Raw genomic sequence first — 24,775 nt, forward strand, 5'->3', positions numbered from 1 at the left:
TACCTCCAGTAATGGCAGACTAAGCAATGCAAACTAACTCTGGCTGAGAGCAATTAGAGGTGGATAGCATATCCAGAAGCATCTCTCAGAAGGCACTGGAGAGCTAAAAAATGAACAAGAAACTACTGGACCAAAATCCAAGACAAGAATCGATACCAGCACTTAGGAGGTTCTTCCCTGTAGGGGATCTGTTGCTTCCAGATGATGCTGGAGATAACATTTTAAGAAGAAACTCAGTAAAGCTATTCTTATGGGAGTGAGGGTATAAAAACAGAGTTCCGTGCCCAACAATGATTAGGGGTAGGGAGTAGTAGTAGTAAACACCCATGCTTTCAGATGAGACCACAAAGGGCTACACACCTTCGGAGAAAAGGAAAACCAAAATTAGGCTGGCCCTCATAAGGACTCAGGGCCAGCTCCAATCAGCTCAATCTGAGTAACTGGACTGAAGTGATCTGAGACTGCTAATATTCCTCATTCATGTTAGAAGCAAACAAATCCTATCAGGAATATTGTACCTCCCATGGCCTCAAATTATTTCAGTGATATTTCATGTAAAAGTCCACCCTTCCATTAATGAATGACACATGATGTTCCAAGACAATGCGGCTCAAATCACAGAGAAACAGACTCATGAGGAATATACAGCAATGAAGTTATCAGAATCCAAAACACAAGTAAATCTAAAGTATCTAAAACATAAACTCTAAATCATACTTAAGGAAATAAAATACTGAGAATCAGAGGACTAGAAATTATTAAAACGAATTAAATGTAAATCATATAATAAAAAATACAGTAACAAATTAAGAATCCAGTGGATGGATTTCATAACAAATTGGATTCAATTGAAAAAAGAATGAGACTTAGAAGTATAAAAAAAAATTCAGAATGAACTATGAAAGAGAAAGTAAAAGAAAATACACAACAGAACAGTAGGAACAGAAAAAGGGGCTACTCTGAGAAAACCTAACATACTTGTACCTGAACTCTCAAAAGAAAAAGGACAGAAAATGGAACAAATGGTTTCTTGGAAGATATATTGGCTAAGAATTTTCTAAAATTTGTGAAAGTCAACAATCCAAGATTTTAGGAGGTCTACAAACACTAAGCAGGATAAAACAAAAGCTATCTAAGCACATCACAGTAAAATAGATAAAAATCAAAGATAAAAATTTTTAGAGCGGCCAGAGATAGTAAAATACATTATCTTTAGTAAAGTTAACAATAAGATTGAGAACAGACTTTTAAAATGAAATGGGAAATGATCTATTCAAATTGCTGAGCTATTTCTAACATGGAACTCTGTACTAAACAAACATATGCTTCAAAAATAAAAGTGAAATAAAGACATTTTTAGACACAAAAACAGAAAATTCGTTACAAGCAGACCCTTACTAAAAGAAATTATAAGGATAATTATAAGGATATTTTTCAAGCAAAAGAAAACTAATCTCAGATGGAAAATTAGAGATGCATACTGAATTTCTGTAATAATAGTAATTACCATCACCATCATAATGGCTTATAGAGTTTAAAAAGAGAATTAAAATATAAAACAAAGAAGAAACAAGGGTATCTTTTAAGTATCTTTTTTATTATCTTTGGGGTATCTTTTAAGACTGAAGCAGAAAAAATTGAGTATTTTATGGTCCTTGTAATGTTTAGTAAGGCAAAAAAGACAAAACAACCACCACCCAATTTTTATTTAACATTAGTCAGTGAAGAAAACAAGTTATAATTTCTTGGGTAATTACTAAAATAACAGGGAAAGAATAAATAATCACCAAATTAATAAATGGAAGAAACTGAATAATATAATTTTTAAAAACCACAGAATGTACAAAAGAAAAAGAATGAAAATGAATAGAGAGCAGATTCAAATGCTCATATATTGGTAATTCCACTAAATACAAATAGACTGTGCAACTACTTGAAAAATAAAATTCAGTGCTATGTACTTAGAAGAGAAACATCTAAAAGATTTAGAAAGGTTAAAACCAAAATAGAAAAAGATAGAACATGCAAGCACTAAATAACTAGACACTAAAGAAAGAAAGCTACTGTTAGCGATGTTAATATAAGACTAGACGTAAGATTATTAAGTATAACTGCAGACAAAGGCAGTCATACACAAGGACAGAAGGTTTGATTCACCAGAGATAGCAATCCTATTTTCTTTTCTTTATATTTTTTAAATTGGAGTTCTATTTGTCAACATAGCATAACACCCAGTGCCCATCCCATCAAGTGCCTTCCTCAGTGCCCGTCACACAGTCACCCCAACCCCCCCACCCATCTCCTCTTCCACTACCCTGGTTGGTTTCCCAGAGTTAGGAGTCTCTCATGTTCTGTCACCCTCACTGATATTTCCCACTCATTTTCTCTCCTTTCTCCTTTAATCCCTATCATTTTTTGTATTCCCCGAATGAATGAGACCATATAATGTTTGTCCTTCTCCGATTGACTTACTTCACAAAGCAGAATACCCTCCAGTTTCATCCATGTAAAAAGCAAATGGTAGGTATGCATCCTTTCTCATGGTTGAGTAATATTCCATTGTATATAAAGACCACATCTTCTTGATCCGTTCATCTGTCGATGGACACCGAAACTACTTCCACAGTTTGGCTATTGTGGACATTGCTGCTATGAACACTGGGGTGCAGATGTCCCGGCGTTTCACTGCATCTGTATCTTTGGGGTAAATCCCAGCAGTGTGACTCCTGGATCATAGGACAGTTCTATTTTGAACTCTTTGAGGAACTTCCACACAGTTTTCCAGAGTGGCTGCACCAGTTCACATTCCCACCAACAGTGCCAGAGGGTTCCCCTTTCTCCACATCCTCTCCAACATTTGTTGTTTCCTCTATTGTTAATTTTCCCCATTCTCACTGGTGTGAGGTGGTATCTCATTGTGGTTTGATTTCTATTTCCCTGATGGCAAGTGATGCAGAGCATTTTCTCATGTGCTTGTTGGCCATGTGTAGGTCTTCTTGGTGAAATTTCTGTTCATGTCATTTGCCCATTTCATGATTGGATTGTTAGTTTCTTGGGTATGGAGTTTAAGAAGTTCTTTATAGATCTTGGATTCCAGACCTTTATCTGATATGACGTTTGCAAATATCTTCTCCCATTCTGTAGGTTGTCTTTTAGTTTTGTTGACTGTTTCTTTTGCTGTGAAACTTTTTATCTTGATTAAGTCCAAATAATTCATTTTTGCTTTTATTTCCCATGCCTTCATAGATGTATCTTGCAAGAAGTTGCTGTGGCCAGGTTAAAAAATTTACCTGTGTTCTCCTCTATGATTTTGATGGATTATTGTCTCACATTTAGAGCTTTCACATCCATTTTCAGTTTCTCTTGTGTGTGGTGTAAGATAATGGTCTAGTTTCATTCTTCTGCCCATGGCTGTCCAATTTCCCCCAATTTATTGAAGAGACTGTCCTTTTTCCAGTGGATAGTCTTTCCTTTGTTGAATATTAGTTTTGGGGCCCCATTTCTGGGTTCTCTATTCTGTTCCATTGATCTATGTGTCTGTTTTTGTGACAGTACCACATTGTCTTGATCATCACAGCTTTGTAGTACAACTTGATATCCAGCATTGTAATGGCCCCGGCTCTGGTTTTCTTTTTAAATATTCCCCTGGCCATTTGGGGTCTTTTCAGATTCCACACAAATCTTAAGATTATTAGTTCCAACTCTGTGAAGAAAGTCCATGGTATTTTGATAGGGATTGCATTGAACATGTAACTTGCCCTGGGTAGCATAGACATTTTCATAATATTAATTCTTATCATCCATGAGCATGGAATGTTTTTCCATCTCTTTGTGTCTTACTCAATTTCTTTCAGAAATGTTCTGTAGTTTTTAGGGTATAGATCCTTTACCTCTTTGGTTAGGTTTATTCCTAGGTATCTTATGCTTTTGGGTGCAATTTTAACAGGACTGATTCCTTAATTTCTCTTTCTTCAGTCTCCTTGTCAGTGTAAAGAAATGCCACTAATTTCTGGGCATTGATTTTTGTATCCTGACACTTTGCCGAATCACTGTATGAGTTCTAGCAATCTTGGAGTCTTTTCGGTTTTCTATGTACAGTATCATGTCATCTGCGAAGAGGGAGAGTTTGACTTCTCTTTGCCAATTTGAATGCCTTTTATTTCTTTTTATTGTCTGATTGCTGAGGCTAGGACTTCTAGGACCTTATTGAATAGCAGTGGTGAAAGTGGACATCCTTGTCGTGTTCCTGACCTTAGGGGGAAAGGCTCTCAGTGTTTTTTCCCATTGAGAATATTTGCTGTGGGCTTTTCATAGATGGCTTTTAAGATTCTGAGGAAAGTCCCTCTATCTTTATACTCTGAGGAGTTTTGATCAGGCATGGATGCTTTCTCTGCATCTATTGAGAGGATCATATGGTTCTTGTTTTTTCTCTTATTGATATGATCTACCACATTGATTGCTTTACGAGTGTTAAACCAGCCTTGCATCCCGGGGATAAATCCCACTTGGTCATGGTGAATAATCTTCTTAATATATTGTTGGATCCTACTGGCAAGTATCTTGGTGAGAAGTTTTGCATCTCTGTTCATCACGGATATTGGTCTATAATTCTCCTTTTTGGTGGAGTCTTTGGTTTTGGAATTAAGGTGATGCTGGCCTCATAAAACGAGTTTGGAAGTATTGTGGCCGTTTCTGTCCTTTGGAACATCTTGAGTAGAATAGGTATGGTTTCTTCTTTAAATGTTTGATAGAATTCCCCTGGGAAGCCAGCTGGCCCTGGACTTTTGTATCTTGGGAGGTTTTGGTGACTGCTTCAATTTCCTCCCTGGTTTACTGGCCTGTTCAGGTTTTCTATTTCTTCCTGTTCCAGTTTTGGTAATTTGTGGTTTTCCAGAAATGGGTCCATTTCTTCCAGATTGCCTAATTTATTGGTGTATAGCTGCTCATAATCTTTCTAAAATCGTTTGTATTTCCTTGGTTGTGATCTCTCCTTTTTCATTTGTGATTTTATTAATCTGAGTCTTTTTTCTTTTTAATAAGGCTGGCCAATGATTTATCTATCTTATTAATTCTTTCAAAGAACCAACTCCTGATTTTGTTGATCTGTTCTACAGTTCTTCTGGTCTCTATTTCATTGAGTTCATTGATTTCAAATCTTTATTAACTCTCTTCTTCTGCTAGGTGTAGGTTTTATTTGCTGTTCTTTCTCCAGTTCCTTTAGGTGCGAACTTAGCTTATGTATTTAAGTCTTTTCCAATTTTTTGAGGAATGCTTGTATTGCGATGTATTTCCCTCTTAGGGCTGCTTTTGCTGTATCCCAAAGATTCTGAACGGTTGTATCTTCATTTTCATTAGCTTCCATGAATCTTTTTAATTCTTCTCTAATTTATTGGTTGACTGATTCATCTTTTAGCAGGATGCTCTTAACCTCCACGTGTTTTGAGTTTCTTCCAAATTTCTTCTTGTGATTGAGTTCAAGTTTCAAAGCACTATGGTCTGAAAATATGCAGGGGAATATTCCAATCTTTTGGTATCGGTTGAGACCTGATTTGTGACCAGTATGTGGTCTATTCTGGAGAAAGTTCCATGTGCTTTTGAGAAGAATGTTTATGCAGTTGAGTTTGGATGCAAAGTTCCATATATATCTGTGAAATCCATCTGGACCAGTGTATCATTTAAAGCTCTTGTTTCTTTGGAGATGTTGTGCTTAGAAGATCTGTCATTTGCAGAAAGTGCCGTAAAGTCTCCTACTATTAGTGTATTATTATCTAAGTAGGTCTTTATTTAATTATTAATTGATTGATATACTTGGCAGCTCCCACATTAAGGGCTCCCACATTAAGGGTTGTGAGAGATCACAACCAATACCAATGAAATCCCACATTAAGAGGATTTTTAGGTCCTCTTGTTGGATAGACCCTTTAAGTATGATATAGTGTCCCTCTTCAGAGAGACAACAATTCTAATTTGTATGTACCTAAAAAACATAGCTTCAAAATTTTTTAAATACTACCAGAATAAAAGTGAATATCAGACAAATTCATAATGACAGTGTGACAGTTTAATATCTAAGTAACCCAAAGAACAAGTACAATAATTTTAAATACAGTTTCAACACTCTGATTTAATAAGTTTTACCTGAATAAAATATAGAGAAGCAACCAACCAAGGATCACACCACAGGCATTCCTGTCACATGCATAGAAAGTATTTTTTAAAAATGGAACAGGGGATCCTTGGGTCGCTCTGCGGTTTAGCACCTGCCTTCAGCCAGGGCGTGATCCTGGAGTCCCGGGATCGAGTCCCACATCAGGCTCCCTGCACTGAGCCTGATTCTCCCTCTGCCTGTGTCTCTGCTTCTCTCTCTTCTCTGTGTCTCTCATGAATTAATAAAATAGTTAAAAAAAATAAAAATAAAAAAATGGAACAAATCCTGAGCTATTTATCATGTTTCAAAAAATTTCAAAGGACTAAAACCAAGGTTTCTCTGACGGCAGTACAACAGGCCTAGAATCAGTATTTAAAAATTTGGAAAATCCCCAAATGTTTGGAAACTATGCAATACACCTGTTATACACAATGGACCAGAGATATTGGGAAATACATTAAATGGAATAAAGATAGTATGACAAAAAAAAAAAAAAAAAAAAAAAAAGATAGTATGACATATCTAAACATATATGATGTAAAAAAATTGTATGGGACACAAAAAAATCCTTCCTTTAAGGGAAATTTGTACCATCAGATGTTTATATAAGAAAAGCAGAAAGGCAGAAAAGTTAAGCTGAACAGTTATCTCCATAAGCTAATACATAACAATGAAGATGTCCCTTAAGAACCTAAAATTAAATTAGGGACACCTGGGTGACTCAGTGGTTGAATGTCTGCCTTTGGCTTAGGTCGTGATCCTGGGGTCCTGGGATCAAGTCCCGCCATCAGGCTCCCTGCAGGGAACATGCTTCTCCCTCTGCCTGAGTCTCTGCCTGTGTCTCTGCCTCTCTCTCTGTGTCTCTCATGAATAAATAAAAGGTTAAAAAAAAAACCAACCTAAAATACTAAACAATCAAACAGTCACAAGAGGATATTATGGTCAATATTTATCAATTTGTATGGAGTATATTTTCAAGTTTAGATAAAAGATGTAATTCCTAGGAAACCACAATTTACTAAAACTGACACAAGTTTTATTATTTTTTAAATTTTTCATTTTATTTTATTTATTTATGATAGGCACACAGTGAGAGAGAGAGAGAGGCAGAGACATAGGCAGAGGGAGAAGCAGGCTCTATGCACCAGGAGCTCGACATGGGATTCGATCCCGGGTCTCCAGGATCGCGCCCTGGGCCAAAGGTAGGCGCTAAACCGCTGCGCCACCCAGGGATCCCCCTGACACAAGTTTTAAACATCAGAATAGTCCTATAACTATTAAAGAAATTGAAGGGTACTTGAGTGGCTCAGCTGGTGAAGCATCTGACTTCAGCTCAGGTCATGATCTTGGGATCCTGGAATCGAGCCCTAAGTTAGGTTCCCTGCTCAGTGGGGAGTCTGCTTGTTCCTTTCCCTTTCCCTTCTACCCTTCACCCTGCTGTGTTCACATGCTCTCTCTCTCCCCCATAAATAAATAAAATCTTAAAAGACATTGATTCAGCAATTAAAAAGTATTAAAGAAAACTCCAGATTCAGAAGATTTCATCAATGTATTCTACCCAAATCTAACAGCACCCATCTTAAATAAAACAGCACCATTTTTACACACACTCTTTCAAAAAATAGACAAAAATGAGACCATCAAAACCTTGATCCCAAAACCAAAAAGACGTTCCTCTCACTCACAGATGCAAACTTCCAAAAAGACCATAAGCAAAGCAAATCCAATGATCTATAAAAAGGATAGGTTTATTCCAACTATAGAACAGTATAATAGTCAAAAACTATTTATGATTTACCACATTACCAGAAAAAAAGAAAGCTTATGTTTACCTTGACAGATGCAAAAAAGCATTTGACAGGATTCAATGTCCTTACAAGTTAAAAACAAACTAGAAGACAAATATCAGAATGGAATTTTAAAAATTGATGATAAATAAAAACCTACAGCACACATCCAATTTGTTTTTCCTCCAAATTTTAAAATTGTAGTTAGTTAATATAGTGTAACACTGGTTTCAGGAGTAGAATGTAATGATTCACCACTTACATATAATACCCAGTGTTCATCCTAACAAGTGCCCTCCCTTAATGCCCATCACCCATTTAGCCCATCCCCCTACTCAAATCCCCTCCAGCAACTCTCTGTTCTCTATAGTTAAGAGGCTCTTGTGTTCTCTCTTTTCTTTCCCTATGTTCATGTTTTGTTTCTGAAATTCTACATCAGGGAAATCACATGGTATTTGTCTTTCTCTAATTTATTTTGCTTAGTATAATATACTCTAGGCTCCATTTACATCATTGAAATGGCAAGATTTCAGTCTTTGTGATGGTTGAGTAACATTCTACTGTGTATATATGCCACATCTTTATCCATTCATCAGTCAGTGGACCCTTGGGCTCTTTCCATAGTTGTTTGGCTACTGTTGATAATGCTGCTATAAACATCAGGGTGCATGTATCCTTTCGAATCTGTATTTTTTAATCTTTTGGGTAAATACCTAGTAGTACAATTATGAGGTTGTAGGGCAGTTCTATTTTTAACTCTTTGAGGAACCTCCATACTGTTTTCTAGAGTGGCTGCAGCAGCCTGCATTCCCACCAACAGTATAAGAGGGTTCTCCTTTCTCCACATCCTCATCAACATCTGTTGTCTTCTGGGTTATTTTTAGCCATTCTGACAGGTGAGAGGTGGTATCTCATTGTGATTCTGGTTTGTATTTGTGATGTTTTGATTTGGTTGTATGAGTGATATTGAACATCTTTTCATGTGTCTCTTAGTCATCTGGATATCTTCTTTGGAGAAATGTCTATTCATGTCTTCTGCCCATTTCTTAATTGGGGTTTTTTTTTTTTTTCCAGTGTTGTTATTAAGTTCTTTATTTTGGATACTAGCCCTTTATCAGAGACACCGTTTGCAAATATCTCTCCCATTCAGTAGGCGGTCTTTTAGTTTTGTGGATTGTTTCCTTCACTGTCCAGAAACTTTTTATCTGAAGTCCCAAGAGTTCATTTTTTGCTATTGTTTCCCTTGCCTCCGATGATGTGTCTAACAAGAAGTTACTATGGCTGAGGTCAGAGATGTTGCTGCCTGTATTCTCTTCCAGGATTTTGATGGATTCTTGTCTCACACATCTAGGTCTTTCATCCTTCTTGAATTTATTTTTGTGTATGGTGTAAGAAGTGGTCCAGTTTCATTCTTCTGCATGTTGCTGCCCAGTTTTCTCAACATAATTTGTTGAAGAGACTGTCTTTTTTCCATTGGATAGTCTTTCCTGCTTTGTCGAAGAGGAGATGACCACACAGTAGCACACAACCAATTTAAAAATAAAATACTGAAGAGCTTTCCCACCCTGTCAGGGAGCCCCAGCATCATCACTTCTCTTCAATACTGCTCTGAGGCAGTCAGGTAGGCCAAAGAAATTGAAGGTATTAAAATCAGAAAGGAACAAAAGTATTGTTATTCTCAAATGGTAAAACTGTACATATAGAAAATTCCAAAGAATCTACAGATAATAGTTAGTTATTAGTAAATTTAGCATAGCTGTTAGATACAAGTTGAGTATTTTTTAAAAACACGTATTTCTGTTTAGCCACAGAAAAGAAGAGTGAAGCTAAGAAAGGTATTAAAACATTGTTTCAGGGCACCTGGGTGGCTTGGTCATTAAGTGTCTGCCTTCAGCTCAGGTCATGATCTCAGGGTCCTGGGATTGAGCCCTGCATTGGGCTCCAGCCCTACACTGGTCTCCATGCTCAGAGGGGAGTCTGCTTCTCTCTCTCTTTGCCCTTCCCCCTGCTCATGCTCTCTCAAATAAATAAAAATCTTAAAAACAAACATTGTTTCAACAAGTTAGGAAAAAAATCTAACAAAAGATGTGCAATAATCTCTGCACACACACATAAAAATCATAATATATAGACAAAAATTAAAACCTAAGTGAAAGGATATATAATTTTCATGAATTATAAGATTCAGTACTATAAAGATGTCATTTTGACGGTTCTACAAGTTTAGTGGAACCCAGTTAAAAGCCTAACAGTGCTAACTGGTTGGCTGGTTTGCTGAAGGTAGCAATTTGATTTTAAAAATATATATGAGCAGCCCCAGTGGTGCAGCGGTTTGGTGCTGCCTGCAGCCTGGGGCGTGATCCTGGAGACCTGGGATCGAGTCCCACATTGGGCTCCCTGCATGGAACCTGCTTCTCCCTCTGCCTGTGTCTCTGCCTCTCTCTCTCGGTGTGTCTCTATGAATAAATAAATAAAATCTTAAAAAAAAAACAAATAAAAATATATATGGAAATGCAAAGGCCTGAGAATAGCCAAGATACTTCACAAGAAAAATAAGGTATCAAGACATATAAAGCCATAGTATTTTAACAGTGTCATATTGACATAAGATAGACTCCACATGTCCAACAGACAGATCTAATGTGCACAGCAAATGCAGGGTATTCATACAATAGAATACTATATACAATAATGAAAATATGCTTCTTTTATGCTTTTTAAAAATATTTTATTTATTAATGAGAGAGGCAGAGAGAGAGGCAGAGACATAGAGGGAGAAACAGGCTCCCTACAGAGAGCCCAATGCGGGACTCAATCCCAGGACCCTGGGATCACGACCTAAGCCAAAGGCAGATGCTCAACCACTGAGCCACCCAGATGTCCCTGCTTCTTTTATACCTAACAACATAATTGCATTTAGTAAACAAAAGTGAAAAAAAATATTAAAGAAAAAGAATACATGGTATTTGAGTTCTTATGAAGTTCCAAAACAAGGAAAACTAAGTGTTAGAGATTAGATAGGAGGAGTAGTGTTCCGAAGGGGCAAAATAATGGTTTCCAGAATACTAGTGATATTTTCTTTCTTGACCTGGGGGTGTACATGAGTAAGCTGTGATAACTGATTATGTTTTTTTATAAACAAATTTATGTATGCTTATGTTTTCTATATAGGTATGTACTTAGCATGTGTATTTATACATTGATTCATATGTTTCTGAAAATTTGAAGGACATTTATAATAAATTTTGAATCCAAAAAATCCAAACCAATGTTATACTGCATATGTTTTTCACCTGACCTTATGTTGATCTTAAACAAGAATGACAATGCAGTTTTAGTTTCTCTATGGAAAGCTCAAGATACCTCTGTTTTGCTGTTATTGACAGTTAATGTCTTATCACTTTCATCCACTTGTGAAATGCTCTCCAGTTCTTCAGCCTGAAGTGTAACTGATCCTTCGTTTGGCTGTGTTTTTAAGTCTCCTGTAGAAAATACACAATAACTCAACTTCAATATATACATATACACTTCCTCAGAGAAACAATCTATGGGATAAGGACCACTCAACATGATAAATTGCCAGGGAAGAGTCTTTGGACCTCCGTATCAGTCATCTTCACAAAAACTATTTAAATATACTTTAAATATACTATTTAAATATCCTTTGTCACTAGGACAAAGGACTCTAGGACCATTCCCTGGGCCAAAGACAGACGCTCAACCACTGAGCCACCCAGACGTTCCTGGATCAGAGCACTATTAATTTGATTTTGCCAAGTTTAAACGTTGAAGAAGATCGTGGGTTTTAATCTTCCCTTGCAAATACTGACAAATTCACTTAATACTTTCAGCTTTAAATTTTCACAAATATATTGTAAGCTGAATTTAAAAATGAGAACTTCTGGGGACACTTGGGTGGCTCAGTTGAGTGTCTGATTCTTGTTTTTAGCTCAGGTCATGCATGATCTCAGGGTTGTGAGATCAAGCCTCGTGTCAGGTTCCCCACTGAGTGTGGACCCTACCTGAGATTCTCTCTTTCTGTCTCTGTTCCTCCCCACTGCTTGTGCATGTGCACACATGCTTTAAATATAAGTAAATAAAAATGAGTACTTCTTTACAATCGTAGAACATCAACTAATTACCTATATAGTCTCTTTATCCCAACCAACTCCTCCACTAGATATAGGCTCTGTAAGGACTGGAGCATATCTTGTACAATTCCATATGATACATAGCACCAGGCATTGTACTAGCAAAAAAGTAGTTGTTCAATAATTAAATGTTATTATCAAAAAAGTCTGATTTTAAATATTTATCATGGAAGGGTGCCTGGGTGGCTCAATTAAGCATCTGACTCTTGATTTCAGCTCAGCTCATGATCTCAGGGTTATGAGATCAAGCCCTGCACTGTGCTCCACACTCAGTTGTCTGCAGGAGATTCTCCCCTTCTCTCCTTCCCACTTCACTAAGACAAAGAAATAAATCTTTTTTTTTAAAAAAAGGTCATAGATATTTATCATAGACTATCATAGTCCAAATCTCAGAATACTTTTTAACCAAAGTCTACCTAAATATAACAGCTACAGTTCACTGTCTCAGTAGTTTAATAGACCAAAATTAACTAGCCCATTTGAACAAATTATATTTTGTTTGGTTTGGCTTTTTACAAAAGGATTTAAGTGGATTTTGGCTGACTTGTTCCCAGCTAAAAAGGCAATGTGGGTTATATAAAAATAAAATTTCTAACTAATACTGAAAAAATTCAAAACAATATATACATTTTCACTCATAAGAACATGACCACATAACCACTAACTTATAGGTTAAAAAAAAGTTACAAAAACTCCTTCATTTAATCCATTACCTGAAAATATATCATGGTTAACAAGAGTCATTTCTTTTTCCAAATTACTTCTGGATACATCAGATTTTCTTATTAGAGCAACAGGTTCTCTCTTCTCTGGTGATCTAATAAAATAACCAAACGATGGCTACAAAATAAACACGTGAATTATTTCCTTAATTTTCAACTGTTCTCAAGAAATTCTATTTTTTAAAAATTTATTTATTCATGAGAGACAGAGAGAGAGAGGCAGAGACACAGACAGAGGGATAAGCAGGCTCCATATAGGGAACCCGATGTGGGACTTGATCCCAGGACTCCAGGATCACCGCTGAGCAACTCAAGCGTCCCTGAGAAATTCTATTTTATCTTACTATGGGTAACGTAGCTAAATTACTTCAACAAATAATTTTCTTTTTATTTAAACTCAAATAACTAGAGATGTACTTTAAAAGTCTAGTTTTATTTCCTTACTGCTGTCTTTAATCATCAAAACTAATACTGTCAAATAAGCTGCTCTTACTAAGAAATCCAAATTCAAATAGCCCAGAAATGACATTTCTTCAGTAATTATTGAGGACCTACTATGTCAAGAACTGTTAATCATCAGTGTGACATATTAATGAGAAAAAAAAGAAAATGTCCTGCCTTCTTCAAACTTACAGCATAAAAAACAAAAACAAAAACAAAACAAAACAAAACAAAAAAACAAACTTACAGCATAAGGGTATTTATTTTATATACTACTTTTATATACTATATCCTCAAAAATCTGTATTAAGATTAGGTATGTTCCTAGCACTTGGATGAAAGTGTTAAGGAGCAGGGAATTCCCACCTGTCTTTCTCACACAACTTTCACCTGATAGACCTGAAATGTAAATTCGTTAAATGCACTTGATTTTTGGCTATCTTCATGTGGAAATTTCTTCCCTTGAACAAGCAACTTGAATGCAAGTAACATCTTATAAACTAAAACCAAAACAGAAACTCTAAATGACAGATTTTTCCATGAGCCAGTGCTTTGTTTTGTGCTTTGTTTTGAATTTTGTAAGAAATTCATTTACTCTTCAACTTGTCTCATGATGTCAAAAATCCCAATCAATCTAGATGGAAAATCAGTCTCTCTGAAGCACTTCTTTTCATTTTTTTAATTAATGCACTGCACAAATAGGAATGTATAGGGATATGATTTGTTGGAGCCCCAACATCATTTCTCTTCAACACTACTCTGAGGTGCAATCAGGACAGTCAAAGAAACTGAAGGTATCAAAATCAGTTCAGTCTCAAATTTAAGTTCTGTAAATCGACTTTGCTAATACCATGGCTATTATTTCAAACTGTAGTTTAGTGAAATCCAGTTTAATATGTCTCCCTCCAATAACCCAACTCCCTATGTGGAATTTATCAAGGCTTTTGACTCTATATCCAAAAGCAGTCTTGAATCCTTGATTTTTTCTGGATCTGTACAATCATTCTTAGACCTCGGCCTTTACTACAACTCTTACGATGCACTAAGCCTCTATCTGCTGCTATTCTTCCTTTTGGTTCACTGCCCCTCTCTACCCAGGCTCCAAATACAGTAGTATCATGTTACACATGGAGATGGGGTTGGCACCACGACAAAGTTGCTCCCTGCCTCCATGCCCCTCTTTCCAATTAATTTCAGATGAACCCATCCTACAAGGACCCCTCGTGATCTGGCCCTGGATTTCTTCTACCATTCAATGAACCATCCTTCCCCCCATTTACATTAGCCCCCCCTGGCCTGCTTTCTGTCCTCCATATGCCACTCCGGTTTTACCTCCAACCCTCCCATACATAGTCTCCCTTTGCTGAGAACATCCTGTCTCCAGATCTTTTGGCAGCTTCCTCCTTCCCATCATGTAGGTCTCAGTTCAATGCCATCTCCTCAGAGGTCGCCTTAATCACTGCAACTAAAACAATTCCTTCTTGCCATTCTTCATAGAACTTACCACATTGCTTGAACTTACCACATTAAAATGCAATGCTTGAATTTTCAAATGTTTACATGTATTACAACTTTCCTATATTTCAAACCAAAACTTTCCTGTATTTCAAAACATGTTTTCAGAAAAGAGGTTAAAAAAAAAATCGTTTTCTTCCCATCAACCAATGATGTAACAATAGCAATATCAACTAACAGGTATTGAATATTTACTGCAAGTTAGTCATGGTGCTAAATACTTTATATGTCCCATCACATTTAATTTTTATGAAACCCTATATAGCACTCCATTGTAAAAACTGGAAAATTGGGATGCCTGGGTGGCTCAGTTGGTTAAGCATCTGCCTTCAGCTTGGGTCATTATCTCAGGGTTCTGTGGTGGAGCCCTGCACTGAGTTCCCTGCTCTGTGGGAAGCCTACTTCTCCCTCTCCCTGCCACTCCCCCTGCTTGTGTGTGCTCTGTTACATAAATAAATAAAATCTTTAAAAAATAAATAAAAATTGGAAAATCAAGGCATAGATGAGTTAACTTAATCCCTGTCACAGAATTAGTTGAAAGATAGAAGTAGGACTGGAGTCACGGTCTGACTACCACAACTCTATCCTGTTCCCTATTCTGTCCCTGCTGTAAAGATACTATGCTGTAGGTAATACCATCAGAACATTCAAAATGTAAGGGGGCTTGTGAATTCAACCACTTCTAGCACATAGCATACTTACTCTTTTCACATTGTAACCACCACCAAGGGAGCCAAGAGCTTCAGATCTTTGAGCGAAGAACTCTCCTAATGATAGGCGTAAATAACTGGCATCATCTTTGTCCAAATCTGATGTGCTAAGTGATTTCCTCAACAAACTGTAATTAATTGAAGTTCCCCAAGACGTATCACCTAGTGCAGCTGAAGTGTTCCGGGCATCTATATTTTCTTCCTAGGGAGAAAGTTACTGTTTCATTTTATTTCCCTAGAAAGGCTTCTTTCTGTTTTTCTAATATGCGAAAATAAGAAAATTTAACTAAGAAAATTTAAACATTTTAAGTCTTAAAAAATTAGGACAAATTCAAGCTTAAGCAGCTATAATAAGGTAATGAACATGTTCTATTTGTTTAAATAGCATTACTTCATTTTAAAACATGGTTAAAAACTATGGAAAAACTTTAAAGCTTATTTAGGTGATTCTAGGTGAATTAAATATTACTTTAGTATGCCAGTTATTTTTCAATTAATAATAGAGAATATGAAAGAAAAAGCAGAAATGGTATAAACATAAGAAAACAAGATATATTCCATACAAACTATATCTATCCAGAAAGAATACAGGTAAATTTTAAACTTTGGTTAATGCCAGTAAAATACAAACCTGCATAAATTGATGCTCTTTATTAAATTCTTCTTCATCTTGATCAATCAAATCCAGTGCCTCAGCTTAAAAAAGAATTGGTTTATATAATGAAATTATACTAATGCCTAATTAAAAACTAGCAGATATATAAAACTTAACTAGTTAGGAAAATGAAATACTAAAGAAAATAACTGAAAAAAGTGTATGAAAGCTCTCATTGTACAATCGACACATCTGTATTAAGTATGTAAGTCTATAGTTCTCAAACTTCTGGTAATGAACACTCTACTGTTACTGATTCTATCAGTTACTAACCTGTCCTGACTTACTAAAAGGCCTTAAAATGTAAGCTTTTCATTTGTGAAAGATTCACATTAGTTTTAGCTTTTGAAGGTTTTGGCACACCTGATTTAAGGTACTCACCATGAATACATGTGAAATTTTATCTGAAACCATCACAACAATAAATCACTCTGTAAACTAATTGTGAAGAGGTCTGCTGGGGTATCCAACCACCTGTTTGCCCAGCACTGTCTCAGTTTTAGAAAGGAAAGTTCCACATCCCAGCAAGCCTCACCGCCTACGCAAACTAAAACAAGTGGTCACACACCAGCTGCCTTCAAAGTTCCTATTGAGCAACTCAGTTCACCTTAGGGAAATGAACAGGCCTAGACACCTTTAATCTGTAAACAAAAGCTCCAGGGGATTTCTGGGTGGCTCAGCAGTTTAGCGCCTGCCTTTGGCCCAGGATGTGATCCTGGAGTCCCGGGATCGAGTCCCACATCAGGCTCCTACACGGAGCCTACTTCTCCCTCTGCCTGTGTCTCCGCCTCTCTCTCTCTCTCTAATGAATAAATAAATAAAATCTTTTAAAAAATAAATAAATAAATAAACCAAAGCTACAAACTACAATGCCTCAGAGGCCAGAGGACAAGGTGTGACAATAGGGAATAGAGGGGCAGTGATAAACTAGAAAGCACATGATCCTGCTCAAGGCATTACAATCAAAAAGGATTTTAAACATGTTGCCTAATCAAAAAGTCCCAAGTTCTCTGCCTGCTTGCTGCCCACTCCAGACCTTTGCCTGGTACTCCAGGAGACTGACTGCAATGGAAGTTTCATGCAACCCAGGAGAGAGAGAGTCTACTGGAGCCCAAACAGGAGAGATGTCCCCCATTCTTACTAATCCACCAGGGGTAATCAGATACAAACTGCCCTTTTGGAAAGTCTGACAGCTCAAAATTAAGATCTTGAGAGACAACATTAGAATAGAAATGGGAGAATATTTCCAATCAGAAAAACAGAACGTGAGAGATAGCTCAGATCCTTACATGTTAGGGTAGTGTTGGTTCTTTACCTTGTAAACCCATCATTTCTTATATAAACACATTCTTAACCTAGCAGTCTACGAATAGGCATCAGGAGAATAATGAAACTCTTAAAATCACATGAAAAATACAATCTTTCACATAAAAATTTTTCCATAAAGATTCTCTATGGGTCCCATGATGCAAAGTATGTTAAAAACCATTTCCCTAAAATGTGAAAGCATCAACCAAGCAAACCAGCAGCCAAGGAAGGGGAAGTGGGAAATCAGACCATTAAAGAAACTAACCCGGAAAAACTTAAGTTTACTTCAATTAGTTAAATATCAAACTTTTTCACATCATTAAGTAAACAGTTCCAACTGCTATTTTTAATATTCTAAGTGCTTTTTCTCTAAACTTTAATTGAAGAATCTTAAAGAAAAATCTACAGTAATATTGCTACCTTGTATGATTATCAAAAATCAGCAATTATGAGAAAAAAGAACTTCATTTTTTATATGAATCTATGTCCTATAAGAATCTAAAACAGTCCTCTCAAATGTCCCTGATGTTTTATTTGTTAAATTTTGAAGCAGATCATATATCCCAACCTCCTAATCATGTTTAAATCCTAGGCCATAAGCCCAAATGAGGTAGTGACTCAGATGCATGGTTCTGTCAGAGAGAGAGAGAGGCAAGGCAGAAATGGGGAAGAGGGCATCATATCTCTTATTTTTTGAATAAAGTTGGTTAAGTAGATAAATTTTCATTTTGAACGACTCTGACATTATGAAATTATGCCTTGGTCTACCTTCCTCTTCTGAATTATCTCCTCTTACATTTTAAGAATTTCCTTCCCTTTCCTATAAAAAATGCTTCCCCTGCATGCATGTTCCCCTGGCCCTGATTTCCCTTGACCTAGTTCATTCTTTCTTTCCTTCTATTTTCCCCCCACAGTATTCCATAATCACTTTCTCCATTTCTTCACCACTCATCCTGTCCAACCTAGTCATTGTTCATTCCCTAACTACAAGGATGGTTTCATTAAACTTCTCCTTTTATCTATTTTATTTTTCCTTTAATACTAACACACCAACCTACTTCAAAATGCAAAGGTACATATATGTATATTATGCTTCAACAAGGAGTTTTTAGAAGTTAACCAAAGACATAAAAGGGAATATGATACTGCAAAGGCTCCCTTCTCACCCCTGACCCTATGTCCCACATCTCCAAAAGCAACCAATATATAAAGGACCCCTGAAATCTCTAATTGAATTTATTTGATTTTTGAGATCAGTAGCTAGGAATTCCTGCAATCCATTTCTTTCTTCTTAAAATATCTTTCCACCATATGTATTTATAAATATAAGTGTGTCCTCGCTGCTTTCACCTTTTTACACAAATCTCAGAATATTTTATATGTTTTTTATGTCTTAGAATTTAAATAATTTTAGTGATTATTCCATATTAGTACCTAAAGAGCCTCTTTCCCTTTTTCTAATGGTCACAGTATATTTCTTGTACTTTATTTAATTAGTCCTCTATTTTGTACATCCAAATTGCTTTTGACTTATGTTATTAATAAACAATGTACAAGTACTAGCCTCACACATATATCACACACCATTTCTGCAAGCATATCTGAAAAATAAATTCCCAGCAGATCCCCTTGGTTACAGGGTATGTACATCTGTAATTTTGCTAGATGCTATAATACTGCTCTACCTAGACACTCTGCCATAAAGTACTACAATACTTGTTTGTTTCCTTCATTACCAAACCTTAGGATCACTGCCAGTGAAATAACTGAAAAATACTATTATGGAGTGGTTTCTTTCCATGAATAAGTTCCATGAACTTTTTTTAAACATTTAACAACCATTTTCATTTCCTTTTCTCTAAACTGTTTATATCTTTTGCCCAATTCTACACTGAGCTGGTCTTTTTCTTATTGTTTATTAGAATTGCTTACACATTAGGAAAATAAGCCCTTAACCTGTAACATATATTGCAAATATTTCTCAGTTTGATTGCTAATTTTTAAAAATTGTTTACCAAAGCATAATATACATATAAAAAGTATATGTACCACTCAATGAGCACATTTGTGTGGCTAGATCAACACCTTAAATGAAGAAAGAAAACTCTGCTAGTATCACCAAAAGGCCAATCAAGTTTTCTTCCCATCACTACATGCCCAGAGGATAACCACTATCTTGTTACTCCAGAGAGCAGGGTACATTTGAAACACACATATAGATTTATATAGCAAGTATTCTTAGTCTGCCTTATTTCTTTCAACATACTTGTGAAATTCATCCCTGCTGCTACGAGTAGCTACACATCATTCATTCCCTTTGCTACATAGCAGTCCAATGTATGAATAAACACAATCCATTCTATCATTAATGAGAATTTGGGAGTTTCTAATTTGGAGTTAATCATATAGTGCTGCTATAAATATTTTAGTCTTTTGGTGAAGAGTATATCTATACACTGGGTACATATTCTGGGGCAGAAATGCTGGGTCTGAAAGTATGAAGCTCATAAAGTTTACCCCCAAAAGCTCCTGCTAGAGAAGTTTCCGAAATGGTTCTACTACTTTACACTCCCACTAGTTACATGAGAATTCCATGACCTTTGACTTTTTAAGTGACACAGTCAATATCCACTGTCCAGTCTGTACCCCCTTGTTCTTTCTAAATCAACATATTGTTGAGCAAGCTCTAACTGTAACTTAACTTCCACTTTCTGACTCACACTTCCAACTACTGTATATCTCCACCTCAAACCGCAATCACTCAAAATTATACAATTTCTTCTAATTGTCCCATCTGAGCTCACGGTATTGCCATTTTCCCAAGTAAATCGACCACAAATCTTTTCTTGCCTCTCTACTACCTACTGAAATCCAGTCACCAAATTCTAATCGTTTTATTTCCATTTCTTTCATTATCTATTTGCTTTTCATTCTCAATGTGACACCTATATTTCCACAGCATCCTAAGGAATCTCCCAATCAACTGACAATCATGCAAAAAGACAACTCACAAAGGAAGTTTGTGGCTCCCTATTGCTTACCACACAAGCCTCAACCCTGACATGGTAGTCAAATCTCAACCCACTCTCTAGCCCTACTTTACCTCTACACTTCACCTTTTCACCTTTTATTATTCTCTTCTTTCCATATCTTGGCATAAGTGCTAGCTACAGTGGACTATTTACCATCCTCAAAACATATCCAGACGTCCTCAGTTAATTCTCTTTCATTGAGTTTTCTATCCATTTGTAACTTTTTAAAAAATATTTTATTTATTTTTTCTTGACAGAGAGAGAGAGAGAGAGAGGGGCAGAGACACAGGCAGAGGGAGAAGCAAGCTCCACGCAGGGAGCCCGAGGTGGGACTCGATCCCGGGACTCCAGGATCACATCTCGAGCTAAAGGCAGGTGCTAAACCACTGAGCCACCCGGGATGCCCTCCATTTGCAATTTCTCAAGTCCCCAAACTTTTACCAGTTGAAACTCTCACCTCAAAAGCCACTTTGTATCTGAAATCCCTGTTACCCACTCATGCAAAAGTTATTTTTCCTCTAAATTCCAAAATCATTTAGTTTGTGTCTCTTAGGATGCTGATTGTTGTTTTATACTCTTGTCTTATCCCTCTCAGGTGATGGACAATTTCTTAGAGGCTGGAAAAATACCTTATTTATCTCTACCTTCCAGATTGTTAGATGTTTAAGGGGAACTTAGTGCAGTCATTAGAATCATTTCTCCCTGTGGCATGTTATGAGCCTATTAAAAATAAGACTAGGCTTACCAGGCCACTGAATCCTTATTGCAGGTTCAGAGATGCTCAGGCACTGGGGACCTCCGTGGCACAGCATCTCCACAGACTAAGGCTCAAAGGCCATGTGTTCTGCAGTCTTGAACCAGTTTTTCACTTCACAGACAGATTCTGCTAATCAACAAACCTAGCTGATACTTCTAATGCTCTCTCGCTTTGAGATTTATCTTTTCTGTCACTTTTCTCCCATCATCTCCATATTTCTTAGGTTTTATCCAAAATGTATTGGATTCTGAATTGTTCATTCATCAGAATATTTTTTTCATTCAAGACAGAATTTTAAAAGTGAAAACATAAAGCCTAAGGTTCCCTTCCAACTCTGCAATATGAATGTTCTAAACTAATGTAAAAGAATGAGAGCCTGACTCACTGTCCTTGCTTAAGGAAAAGGCTCAGTTCATTCTGCCAATGATTACTACGGATCAATTCAAGCCTTTCTTCATACTGATAAGCTCAGTATTACAACTGACCCTTGAACAACACAGGTTTGAACTGCACAGGGTTACTTACACACAGATTTATTTTTTTATAAATATAGTATGGTGCTATAAATGTATTTTCTCTCCCATAGGATTTTTTTTATTAGATACATTTTGATTTTTTTTTTAAGATTTTTATTTATTTATCCATGAGAGATACAGAGAGAGAGAGAGAGGCAGAAACACAGGCAGAGGGAGAAGCAGGCTCCATGCAGGGAGCCCGATGTGGGACTCGATCCCGGGTCTCCAGGATCACGCCCTGGGCCAAAGGCAGGCGCCAAACCGCTGAGCCACCCAGGGATCCCCTCTCCCATAGGATTTTCTTAACTTCTCTCTAGCTTACCCTACTGTAAGAATACAGTATATAATACATGTAACATACAAAATAGGTGATAATTTACTGTTTACCAGAAGCCTTAAGCAATAACATGAACAGCAGGCTGTCAGTAGTTAAGATTTTGGGAAGTCAAAAGTTACATGCAAATTTTAAAATACACAAGGAGTCAGTGTCCCTTAATCCCCCACACTGTTCAAGGTTCAAATGCATACTCTACAAGTGATTTGATGTGGCTAACCAATATATACAGAGTAATCTCACACCATCAAAAACAATGAAAATGTTACAACAGAGTGGTTATCAATAAACTTACAACCAGATCTGAAGTCTTCATTCATCTCGTCAGCTAGAGACATATTTAAAACTTGCTCTTTATTAAAAGATGTGTAATACGCAAGGTCAGTGACCCATCTGCCTTCTTCATTTTGATAGACCACACTCGGTGATAGATCTGTTTCTAAAAAATTCCAAGAATATCCAATGACATATGAAACAAAATGATATAATATTCTTAAATAATTTTACTTAGTTGATTTATCTTAGATATCAACAATACTAAAATCTGCCCAAAACTAAATAGAAAAAAGAAACCCATTCCCACAAAAGAAAAGTTCTCTCCTGGTGGGGAAGCCAGTCTTAATCCAGTAAAAATCCATAATGGAGAACCAGAGGAATAAGAAAAAGAAAACTAAGAGTAGTACATTTTCACTAGATCTGTGAATAAAGATACAATTTCTAATCCACAAAATATTTAATATTTTAACACAAAAGATTAGGCAAGTTCCACTTAAAAATATATCCTACTCAAAATGTATAAGCATTTTATACATTTTACTTTCAGTTTTTAAAAAATCTACTTACGTTCTTTACTCTTTTCAATGGACTTGTAACATTCATATATTCGCCTTTCAATAGTTGGTGATCGTAGACTATTAGGGGAAATAATTCCATTGTCACTAACAGGCTTCAAAGATGCTTTGTCCACATATTTTTGAATAGACACTTTAGGAGTTTCAGTGTCTAAACGTTTATCCATAGGCAAAATTATTTCTGAATTAGATGCCAAATGCTTATCTTCATGAAGAGAGACGGCATCCAGCTTCAAAAGGTCCACTAAGTCAAATTCACCTTTATTGGCATTTGTGTCATGAAAATAAACAGGGTTAAGTTTTGCATTAGCAGCTTGGATAGTCTTCACAGGAACTTCTTCCCTTGAGATTTCCTTTAAAAATGCATAACAGAGGAGCCATAAGTTTTGTTTTTCATAACTTATTCCAAACTCTATGGGAAAAAATTATGTAGTAGACATAAATGATTATATGAACCAAACTATACAGTACTCACTGTATTCTTTTAAACTATATATCAACCAATTTTAACCAATATACCAAAACCAAAATTTATAATGTGGTCATTGCAAACCATTTATCAATAGATTCAGATATCAAAAGTGGGTCTGACATGTTCATTATATTACAGGATATATAAGAAATGCAGTTTAACTTTTCTAATTACCACTAATTCTCTCTGCAAAGATAGCAAGCCCATTAATATAACCAAACTCATAAAATTAATATAATTAACAGCCCTTGAAAACATATATGGATACCTCTTAGAATTAATCCTATTTAAAATTACACTAAAAATCATAAGATACCTAGGAATAAACATAACCAAAGAGGTAAAAGATTTGTACTCTGATAACTACAGAGCACTTATGAAAGAAATTGAAGAGGACACAAGGAAACAGAATGGCATTCCATGCTCATGGGCTGGGAGAACAAACATTATTAAAATGTCTACTACTCAATGTAATCCCTATCAAAATATCCCCAGGATTTCTCACAGAACTAGAAAAAACAATCCTAAAATTTATATGGAACCACAAAAGACCCCAAATAGCCAAAATAATTCTGAAAAAGAAAAGCAAAGCTGGAAGCATCACAATAGCAGACTTCAAGCTCTATTACAAAGTTGTAGGCATCAAGTATAGTACTGGCACAAAAACAGACACCTAGATCAATGGGACAGAACAGAAAACCCAGAAATGGACCCAAAACTATCTGGTCAACTCATCTTTGACAAAGCAGGAAAGAATATCCAATGGAAAAAAGACAGTCTCTTCAACAGATGATGTTGGGAAAACTGGGCAGCAACATGCAGAAGCATGAAACTGGGCCACTTTCTTACACCATTCCCAAAAATAAGTTCAAGAAGGATGAAAGACCTAAACATGAAACAGGAATCCATCAAAATCCTAGAGAACACAGGCAGCAACATCTCTGACTCCAGCCGTAACAACTTCTCACTAGTCACATCATTGGTGGCAAGGGAAACAGCAAAAGTGAACTATTGGGATTTCAGATAAGAAGCTGAAGTTAAAGATCATGAAATAAAATCATCCTGGATTTAGAATGGGCCTTTAACCCAATTAGCAATGTCCTTATGAGAGAAAAAAGATTAAGTAGGACACAGGGACCCTGAGAAAAAGGCCATGTGAAGACGGAGGCAAATAGGCAAGTGAAACCGCCACAAGCTAAGGAAAACCAGGAGCCACCAGATGCTGAAAGAGGCAAGAAAGGAGCCTTTGGAGGGAGTTTAGCTCTTCCAATACTTTGATTTCCAACTTTGACCTCTAGAACTTTGAGAATAAATTCCAATTGTTGTAAGCTACCAAATTTTGGTAATTTGTTCCAGAAGCCCTAAGAAACAAATACA

The 24,775-nt window shown here is 36.4% G+C and overlaps 1 protein-coding gene across 10 annotated transcripts in view; it reads right to left on the reverse strand.

Moving 5' to 3' along the window:
* The window catches only part of CEP192 (centrosomal protein 192), a 157,517-nt gene that overhangs the window by 77,300 nt on the left and 55,442 nt on the right, over positions 1–24,775 (reverse strand). For all 10 annotated transcript variants that reach the window (XR_012032232.1, XM_072828633.1, XM_072828630.1 and 7 more), the window contains exons 11-16: positions 22,919–23,279; positions 22,371–22,514; positions 16,106–16,170; positions 15,467–15,676; positions 12,800–12,926; positions 11,299–11,417 (exon numbers count right to left, since the gene is read on the reverse strand). Coding sequence is in view for 9 of the 10 variants with exons in the window: in XM_072828633.1 (XP_072684734.1) it covers positions 11,299–11,417; positions 12,800–12,926; positions 15,467–15,676; positions 16,106–16,170; positions 22,371–22,514; positions 22,919–23,279 (1,026 nt within the window). In the remaining variant the exon portion in view is untranslated. The remainder of the gene's footprint in view (positions 1–11,298; positions 11,418–12,799; positions 12,927–15,466; positions 15,677–16,105; positions 16,171–22,370; positions 22,515–22,918; positions 23,280–24,775) is intronic.

This window comes from Canis lupus, chromosome 6 (genome assembly GCF_048164855.1).
Source record: "Canis lupus baileyi chromosome 6, mCanLup2.hap1, whole genome shotgun sequence".
In the NCBI taxonomy this organism is placed as follows: domain Eukaryota; kingdom Metazoa; phylum Chordata; class Mammalia; order Carnivora; family Canidae; genus Canis; species Canis lupus.